This window comes from Panthera uncia, chromosome C2 (genome assembly GCF_023721935.1).
Source record: "Panthera uncia isolate 11264 chromosome C2, Puncia_PCG_1.0, whole genome shotgun sequence".
Lineage (NCBI taxonomy): Eukaryota > Metazoa > Chordata > Mammalia > Carnivora > Felidae > Panthera > Panthera uncia.
In genome coordinates this window covers 53,580,535-53,590,846 of record NC_064810.1, presented here as the reverse complement: position 1 = coordinate 53,590,846, position 10,312 = coordinate 53,580,535, and the positions used below count along the sequence as shown (strand labels likewise).

The window sequence follows — 10,312 nt, the reverse complement described above, 5'->3', positions numbered from 1 at the left end:
TCCCTCTCTCTCTGCCCCTCCCCCCGTTCATGCTCTGTCTCTCTCTGTCCCAAAAATAAATTAAAAAAAAAAAAAAATTAAAAAAAAAATTTAATGTTTGTTTATTTTTGAGAGAGAGAGAGAAAGAGAGAGAGAGAGAGAGAGAGAGAGAGAGACAGAATTCAAAGCAGGGTCCAGGCTCTGAGCTGTCAGCACAGAGCCCGATGGGGGCCTGAACCCACGAACCATTGAGATCATGACCTGAGCCGAAGTCGGACACTTAACCGACTGAGCCACCCAGGCAGCCCTAGGCACCATGTTTTAATTAAAGGCAAACCTATTTGCTTTCATTGTGTTGTGAGAGATACCACTGGAAATATCACAACAGTGTTATCCACTATACATACACCATCTCAACAAGGCCATGACCATGGGTTACCAACATATGTCACAGACCCTCACAGAATGACACAAACTCAAGGAGGTGTTTTCTTTCCTTATTTTACTTTAAAAGAACATTGTTTTTGTAAAGCTGACCTGTAAAAATCTTGGTTGATGTCTAGGTCTCAGACAGTTCGATTTGTAGGTATGAAAGGCAGATAAATAAACTGTCAAAAATGGTATAAAAAACAGACATCTTTCATAGTTTTCGAAGGTTTCATAGCTTTATCTACAATTATTATTGGTTTGTGAAGAGCCATTGTATGAAAAACACCTACTGTTGTTGATTTAGAACTGGGAGCAAAAGCTGTGGAAGACAAACGCTAATTAAAGGAATTCCGTTGCCAGCCAATCATCCATATAGTCTTTTATGATCCTGATGATAAAATGTTTTATTATGAAACACTGCAACTGATATAATCTGGAAAGTCCACAGGGCTCACCAAGACTGCTGGAAGGAGAACGAAACTACAGTTGTACAATGACAGCTAAAAGTAAGAGCCCTGCATTTTGATTCTTCTGGGATACATAGGAGGATCATTTTGGTGGTTTACCTAGAATTATACCATAGACACCTACATGACAACTACCTGAAGATTTTGTTTCCTCAGGATGCTATTATGTCAGACTGCATTTCTCCCCCCCCCCTTTTTTTTAATGTTTATTTATTTTTGAGAGCGAGAGACAGAGCATGACCACGGGAGGGGCAGAGAGAGAGGGAGACACAGAATCTGAAGCAGGCTCCAGGCTCTGAGCTGTCAGCACAGAGCCCGACACAGGGCTCGAACCCACGAACCGTGAGATCATGACCTGAGCCAAAGTTGGATGCTTAACCAACTGAGCCACCCAGGTGCCCATCAGACTGCATTTTTTAGTGTTCATATATGACAACACCACATGCTTTGTTACACTATGAATCACACACTGAATCACTAAGTTTTTCTTTTATTTTTTAAGGATCCTGCATACACTTTTCCCTTAGTGGGTGCACCAATTTACAACAGTGCACAAGGGTTCCCTTTTCTCTACCTGTTCATCAGCATTTGTTCTTGTCTTTCTGATGATGTTCATTCTAAGAAGCTGAGGTGGTATCTCATTGTGGCTTTTTAATTTGCATTTTCCTATTGATTAGTGATGTTGAGTGTCTTTTGAAGTACCTAGTTGGTCATTTGTACATCTTCTTTGGATCAATGTCTATTCAGGTCCTCTACCCACTTTTTACTTGGGTTTTGTTTCTGTTTTTTACTACTGACTTGTAGGAATTACTTACAGATTTTTGGATATTTGGATTTTTTATTTTGTTGCTTGTGCTTTAGGTGTCACATCCAAAAGAGACCATTACCAAGACCTATGTCAAGGAGCTTTATTCCTATGTTTTCTTCTAGGATTTCCATAGTCTCAAATTTCATATTTAAGTCTTTAATCCATTTCAAGTTAATTTTTTATGGTTTAAGATATGGGTCCAGTTTCATTTATTTTTCCATGTGAATATCCAATTACTCCAGCACCATTTATTGAAAAGACGATCTTTTTTCCATTTAGTATTCTTGGTTCCCTTGTCAGATATTGGTTGAGTGTGTAAGTTTGGGTTTACTTATGGGACTCTGATTCCCTTCCATTGGTCTATATGTCTGTTTTTATGTCTTAATGACTATGGGTTTATAGCTTGAAATCAAAAAGTATGAGGCCCCCTCCTTTGTTCTCATTTCTCAGGATTTCTTCGGCTATTCAGGGTCTTTTGTGGCTCCATATAAATTGTAGGGGTGTCCTTTCTATTTCTGTAAAAACTGCCATTGGAATCTTGGTAGGGATTTCTTTATAGATGGCTTTCGGCTGTATTGTTTTAACAATATTAATTCTTTCAATCCATAAACGCAGAAAACCTTTCCATTTATTTGTGTCTTCTTCAATTTCTTTCATCAGTTTCTTGTAGTTTTTGAAGATCTTTTACCTACTTAAATTTATTATTATTTTATTGTTTTAACGCTATTGTAAATAGGATTGATTTAGTCCTTTTTCAGAATATCTGTTGTTAGTGTATAGAAACACTACTTATTTTTATATGTTAACCTCGTATCCTGCAACTTTACTGAATTCATTGATTAGATCCAATAGTTTCTTGGTTAAGTCTTTAGGATTTTCCAAATATTAAGTCATGTCATCTGCAAACAGAAAATTTTACTTTTTTTTTCAAAACTTTTTTTTTCTTTATTTCTTCTTCTTGCCTACTGCTCTAGCTAGCACTTCTAGTATGATGATGAATAAGAGTGATGAGTAGACACAGTTGTCTTATTCCTGACCTTAAAGGAAAAGCTTCCAGCCTTTCACTATTATGAGGCACCTGTGGGCTTTCTCTATATGGCCTTTATCATGTTAAGATACCTTTCTTCTGTGACTAATTTGTTAAGAGTGTTTATTATGAATGGATGTTGGATTTCGTCAAGTGCTTTTTCTGGTCACATAGGTGTTGAACTATCCCTGCATCCCCAGGATAAATCCCACTTGATCATAGTGAATGATCTTTTTAATGTGCTGCTGGATTCAGTTTGCTAGTATTTTGAGAATTTTTGAATCTATTATTTGTCAGGAATATTGGTTTGTAGTTTTCTTTCCTAGTAGTGTCCCTTTCTGATTTTGGTATCAGAATAATGCTGGCTATCATAAAATGAGTTTGGGAATTGTCCCTCCTCTTTGATATTTTTGGGAGAGTTTGAGAAGAACTAGTGTTAATTCTTTAAATGTTTGGTAAAATTTACCAGGTAAGCCATCTGATCCTGGGCTTTCCTTCATTGGGAAATTTTTTATTACTAACTCAATCTCCTTACTCATAATTGGTCTATTAAGATTTTCTATTTTTTCCTAATTCAGTGCTGGTACGTTGTAGGTTTCTAAACATTTCTCCATTTCTCCTAGGTTGTCCAGTTTGTTGGCATATAGTTGTTCATAGTAGCCTCTACTGATCCTTTGTATTTCTGTGGTATCAGTTGCAATGTCTTTTTCATTTATAATTTTTTAAATTTGAGTCTTTTATATTTTTTCTGTGGTTAGTCTGGCTATAGGTTTATTTTTTCAAAGAACGAACTCTTAGTCTCATTAACTTTTTCTCTTGTTTTTCTGTTCTCTATTTCATTTATTTATGATCAAATCTGTCTTATTTCCCTTTTTCCACTAGCCTGAGCTCTGTTTTTCTTTCTCTAGTTTCTTAAGGCACAGAGTTAGGTTGTTCTGGGGATCTTTCTTGCTTCTTAATGTGGGCATTTGTTGCTATAAACTTCTCACTTAGAACTGCAAATTCTGCAGTGTTAGGTCTCCATTTTTCGTTCATCTCAAGAAACTTTTTTATTTCTCCTTTAATTTCTTCTTTGATCCATCGATTGTTCTATAGACTGTTGTTTAATTTTCATGAGTTTTTCAATTTTCCAGCTTTCCTCTTGCTTTTGATTTCTAGTTTCATGCCATTGTGGTCAGAAGACATTTGGTATGGTTTTAATTTTCTTGAATTCGCTAAGACTTGTTCTGTGGCAACACATGGTCTATTGTAGAAAATGTTCCATGTTTACATAGAAACAACCTACGTGTCCACTGATGGACGAATGAATAAAGAAGATGCGATTTAATATACACGTATATACACAATGATATATTATTCCGCCATAAAAAATGAAGGAATCCTACCATTTGTGAAGAAATGGATGCACACTGAAGGCATTATGCTAAGTGACATAAGTCAAAGAAAGATAAATGTTGTATGATCCTAGTTATATGTGGAATCTTAAAAAAAAGAAAATCACAAAGAAATCAGACTTGTGATTGGCAGAGAAACAGCGTGGAGGAAGGAAGAATTGGAGGAAAGGTGGTCACAGGTTTCCAATTACAAGATAAGAAAGTACTATGGATATAATGTACAACATTATACGTACAGCTGACACTGCTATATGACATACAGGAAAGTTGTTAAGAGAGTTAATTCTAAGAGTTCTAATCACAAGGAGAAATTTTTTCCCTCTTTTCCCTTTTCTTTTTTTATCCTATCTATAGGAGGAGATAGATGTTAGCTGAACCTACTGTAATCATTTTACAATATATGTAAATCAAACCATCAGTCTGTAGGTCTTAAACTTATACATTAATGTAGGTCAATTATTGGTCAATAAAACTGGATTAAAAAACTGGATTAAAAAGGTGTTAATCCCAATATTGCTCATCCTGCTTTCCCAGGTTCCCCATACTGTAAATGGTTCATGCTCTCATTTTGAAGAAAATTTGTTTATAATGAATAATGAAATAGGAACCATATAGCTCTATACCAACTTCATAGTTTCCACCCTGCTCAATCTCCCAACTTCATCCTGGAAAATTTCTCTCTTGATTACTGCACTGCAACAGCCAGGGAAGACAGAGCCATGTGCAGAATGAATGTAAGTACTTTATTTCATGGTAATAAATGCTCTAGCATTCCTTACCACCCAAAGAGTATTAAAGGCCCCATAACAAATGGGGCCATCTGGAAGTTTTCATTTGCCTGGGTCATACAGGAATGGGGACAGAAGGGGGATGGCGGGTAGAATGGGAATTCCCTCTAAGAAACAGTTGTCAGATTCATCTCAGACTTGTGATGGAACTGTTCATATTCTTGCCCTTGAGGTTTCAGATCCTCAAATGATCAACATTAATTATGGCTTTATAAGAACCCATGATAACTAAGATACTTACTAGGATAGCTAATAGTGTATATGTATGTTTAAGCTACTTTGTTACATTATAAAATGCCCTGACCTCTTAATCTCCACCTTGTGGTCTGCCTTTCCATAATGTCAATGCCAGAAATTCACATATATGTATGACTCTACTACTTGGTTCACACTTCCTTTAGTTATACATACACATTCTATGTATATCATGTTCCAAAACTTTCAGATATGCTATATTTGCAATGCTGCACACTGGTTATAAATTTTACTTCCTTCTCTCTCTTTCTCTCTGTAGATTATTTATTAAAAGTACTACCTAAATGTATTGCCTTATCCTTAAAAAAAAAAAAACAAAAACAAAAAACAGGTAGAGGAGCACCTGGGTGGCTCCATCAGTTGGGTGTCTGACTCTTGATTACAGCTGAGGTCACGATCCCACAGTTTGTGGAATTGGGCCCTATGGTGGGCTCTGTGCTGACAGCACAGAGACTGCTGGGATTCTCTCTCTCTCTCCCTCTGCCCTTCTCCCTTGCTTGAGCTCTCTCCCTAAAAAAGAAAGAAAGGAAAAAAAAAAAAAAAAAAGAACAGGTAGAAGATAGAAATAATGTCTAAACTCACCAGCCATTCCAAAGTTTAGCTGAGGCATTTCTTCGGTCTTTGCTTTCTTGGGGCTTGGCAAATCTCTTGAAGACTCAGATGGGAAGGCCCACAGTTTCTTTCGTGGATTAACAGTGGGTGTTGGGGATTTCACAGGCTTGTTTGTGGTAGGACACCATTTATAGCCAGGATTCGCTTTCATAAATGCATCTTTATACTATAAATAAAGAACAGATAAGATTTTAATTAATATATAGATTGAAAGTTTTAACAGACTTCATATCTCATCCCCCCTCCCCCATTACAAAATGAAGGAAAAATTACTTTCAATAACTTCTGTGGTTTTACTTATTGAATGGCAATCTCAGCATGCATTTAACTACTAGAAAGTTCATTTGTGGAAGAAGGGTACAGAGGCAGCACATTTGTTTCTTTCAACCCACATTTTTTTTTAAGCATCCAAAAAGCTGTCTTACCATGATTAAGAGGGAATTATTTGTAAGGTAAAGACTGAAACATCAGAGTTCAAACCCTAGCACTATGTGACCAAAGAAGCAGAACATACCTCTCTGGGTCTCACCCTTAAGTTTCCATAAATTGAGAACAATATCACCAATATGTAGGGTTATTGTAAACAAGGGTGGGCAGCATGGCACCAACTTCAAAGTGGGTATCAGGTACACATTACAAACTGTAAGTCAATACCAGAGCCAGAAACCAGATTCTATTCACTGCTTAATTTGGTAAGTATGGCAAAAATTAAATCTGTGCTTTGACATACGGGTAAGGTAAATACAGGCACACTTAACAGAGCAAAGTGACCAGTTTGGGGATAAACAAGCTGAGATCAAGAGTGGGAGAAGAGGAACAAGGTAGGGAAAACTGATGTATAACTTTTTAGTTATTTGAAGACGCTGGGCCATGTAGAGGAAAGAGCACAAGCATACCTCAAAGATACTGTGGGTTTGCTTCCAGACTACCACAATAAAGGGAGTGTCCCAATAGAGCCAGTTGAATGGATTTTTTGGTTTCCCAATGTGTATAAAGGTTATGTTTACACTATACTACAGTCTATTAGGTGTACAGTAGCATTATTTTAAAAAATAATATATATTTTTTCACGTTTATTATTTTTGAGAGAGAGAGAGCAGGGGAGGGGCAGAGAGAGAGGGAGACAGAGGATCTGAAGTGGGCTCTGAGCTGACAGGAGAGAGCCTGAGGTGGGCTTGAATTCACAAACTGTGAGACCATGACCTGAGTCCAAGCTGGACGCTTAACCAACTGAGCTGCCCAGGTGCCCCCCCTCCTTTCTTTTAATAGATAGAGAAAGAGCAAGCAGGGGAGAGGGGCAGAGGGAGAGAGGGAGAGAGACAGAGAGACAGAGACAGAGAGCGAGAGAGTGAGTGTGTGTTATGGAGGCTCAATGCTCAGCATGGAGCCCAATGTGGGACTTGATCCCACGACGCTGGGATCATGACCTGAGCTGAAATCAGGAGTCAGAAGCTCAACCGACAGAGCTACCCAGGCTCCTCAACAATGAAGTATCTTAATTAAAAGTACTTTGTTGCTAAGAAATGCTAACCATCATCTGAGCTTTCAGCAAGCTGTAATCAATCACTGATCACAGATCACCACAACAAACATAATAATGAAGAAGTTTGAAATATTGCAAGAATTACCAAAAGGTGGCAGAGACATGAAGTGAGCAAATGCTGTTGGAAAAAAAGGTGCCGACAGTCTTGCTGTAAAGAGCAATGCCATAAAACGTCATTTGGTAAAAAATGAAATATGTGTGAAGTATCAGCATAGTAGGATTTCGACTGCAAGTGTGAGCAGGCTAAGAGCTGCGATGTGTGGTGTTGCAGTTAATCCATCAGACTCTATGTCTTGGAGGTTTCAACCTTTACTGACAATATCCTCCCTTCCTCCCTTCCCCTTTACTTTTCTGTGACTGCCTCCTATAACTCTCCCAACTCTGATGCTTCTTTCCCCTTGTGTGACCATAGAACTAAATGAAATACATTCATTGCTATTCATTATATAGTGCTAAAAGTCATATCAACTAATAAAAATGTATTTTACATGTATTCAATTATATGTGACTAACTGCTGGAAACTTTACTAAATCAATACAACTGCTACAATCCCATAAGCTTGCCTTTTGAAATGGTCACACCATATGTAAAGTAAACTAATTTAGTATGCACTCCCAACAGCTTTTTATTTAACCCAACAGGAAAAACGGTTCTTTTATCCTTGGTATAAGAAAGCGTACATAACCTTTTTCTATCTTTTCACTTTAAATCATATGAACAAAAACTGTACTGTAGGTAATACAATGTAAGTGTTCGTATGTTAATAATCAGTGGTTTAGAATTATCCCCAAATTACCTTAAGTCAAGTTTTCTGAATAAACTTTCTTTTTTTAAACTTAAAAGCTGTACATTTGCACATTGATACATGCGTACATGCAGAAGGAAGGCAGACACAAAATAATGGAAAAATACAGTTCCACGTTTCTAACAAAAATAATTAAAATAGGATGCAAGGCGAAAGAAACTAGAATTTACCACCAACAGCAGAATAGATTTGGAGGAATCAAATGTGATCTGAGAGACACCCTACTCTACTGCAGTCACCTGCATGGGGGATTCACATTTTAGGCTGAGGCAGACAAATAGCCTTGCCTCCCATCTGAAGGTGGAAAGTGACAAATGGGAGGGTGAGGTGCAAATGGAAGTAGCAGACACATGCGTCATTACTGTGTCCAAGTAAAAGGCACATGGGCTGGGTTTGTCAGATGAACAGTCATCTGGACAAAGGTCACCACTCTATAAAATGACAAAAGACTTTCAAACAAATTAACACATTTGCCATGAGGGGAAAAAAAATGTAGTTTTTAAAGAAGAAAGTCCCAGTTGTGACAAATGCTGGACTAGATGACAGACACTGGTTAAAGGCATGAATTAAAGTCTCTGCCTTCAAACTGTTTACAATCCACAATTAGTCACACAAACATACTATTTCTTTTTACATGTGGTTTGTAAGCATTCCCCTGGTTCAAGCATGAAAAATGATTCTTCAAAGGATCTGTAAAAGGGGAAGTGCCTATGGGTTGAAGAACAGAAGGCAAGAGAAAGGCATGGAGCATGTGGGGTTTTATGGAAAATGGTAACTGAGAATTCACTAGGAGGGTCAATACTCTGGTAACACCATATTAAGCTTGCAGATACTTGATGTAAATGAGCAGTAACAAGACAACATTCATTAGCTCAATCAGAAATATATTGAGCAAAAGCATTAAGAATGTGGGAGACAGAGAAAAGAACACACATTCCTTGTCTTTAGGAATTTAAAGCTTACATGGAGATGCCATAAATTCATGTAAAGACACACTTGAACACCAAATAAAGGCAGAGGCAGAAAGAGCCTTGGGGTATGAGGATGTCTGTCCTTGGAACTGGGCACCTCATCAATCACTTGCTCTGATTCAACTATAAGAAACAACAGAAAGGCTTAATCATTTGTTGTGGTGAGGTTATCAAGAAAGGGATTACAGACAAGGTTGAGTAATGGCAAAATGAAGGAAGACTGTATACAGTATGAAGCAAACAGCTGAGTGAAACTTTGCCTTCTGGTCAACTCCGTGACAAAAATCCATCATTACAGGATTTAAAGGGTCAAAGAGATACGCCCCATCCATCTGGATCTTTGGGACAGAGTTCTTCATGCTGGGCATGAGAGGGAAACCTGTTTTCATCCAAGAACATCAATCACACAGGCTATTGGTCTAATCTCGCAGATAACTAACCTCTTGCTAAAATACCGATTTTCAAAAATTTCCCATTAAAATAAAAATTCACATCATGGCTTCCAATTTTTTTCTTTAAATTTCCAATTGATTAGATAACCTAAGTGCATCTACTTTACAGACAGTTTATTATTTATACATGATGCTCAGCAAATGCGGGCTCTCTTCTCTCTGACCCCAACCACCACAACACTGTATTAGCAGTAATAACAAATCACTGTTATTCAGAGTGGTATTAAATACATACCCTTTGTCATGGTATTTTGCCAACTTCATATATGACAATGACATTACCATATACCAAAAAACAATACTCTATGTTAATATTTTAAAAATTGGGTCACAACATTAACTATTTTTCTGGATCATTTATAAGAAAGGAAATTTGACCCTAAAAAGCACCTTAATGTTAATGAAAACTGTACTAACTGTTCTCCAATTATTTGTTTTTAATGGTGGTTGGGGGAGGTGCCATATAAAATCCAGTAATATTTCTAGCTATTATTGCAGTCTAGATTTTCTTCAGCACAGTGAAAAGAGAATGGCAACCTTGGTGAGGTCCAGGAATAAAGAATCCTGTAAATGTCTATACAAATAAAGACAGCTGAGAGGCACCTGGGTGGCTCAGTGGTTTGAGGGTCTGACTCTTGATTTCGGCTCAGGTCATGATCTCACAGTTCATGGGATTGAGCCCCACTTGAGGCTCAGGGCTGACAGTGCGGAACCTACTTGGGATATTCTCTCTCTCTCTCTCTCTCTCTCTCTCTCTCTGCTTCTCTACCCGCCCCCCCCC

General features: G+C 37.6%; 1 protein-coding gene across 6 annotated transcripts in view; it reads right to left on the bottom strand.

The window, feature by feature from the left end:
• BBX (BBX high mobility group box domain containing) overlaps positions 1–10,312 on the bottom strand; it is a 283,503-nt gene that overhangs the window by 80,265 nt on the left and 192,926 nt on the right. For all 6 annotated transcript variants that reach the window (XM_049628124.1, XM_049628123.1, XM_049628122.1 and 3 more), the window contains one exon: positions 5,730–5,925. In XM_049628124.1, coding sequence (XP_049484081.1) covers positions 5,730–5,925 — 196 coding nt within the window. The remainder of the gene's footprint in view (positions 1–5,729; positions 5,926–10,312) is intronic.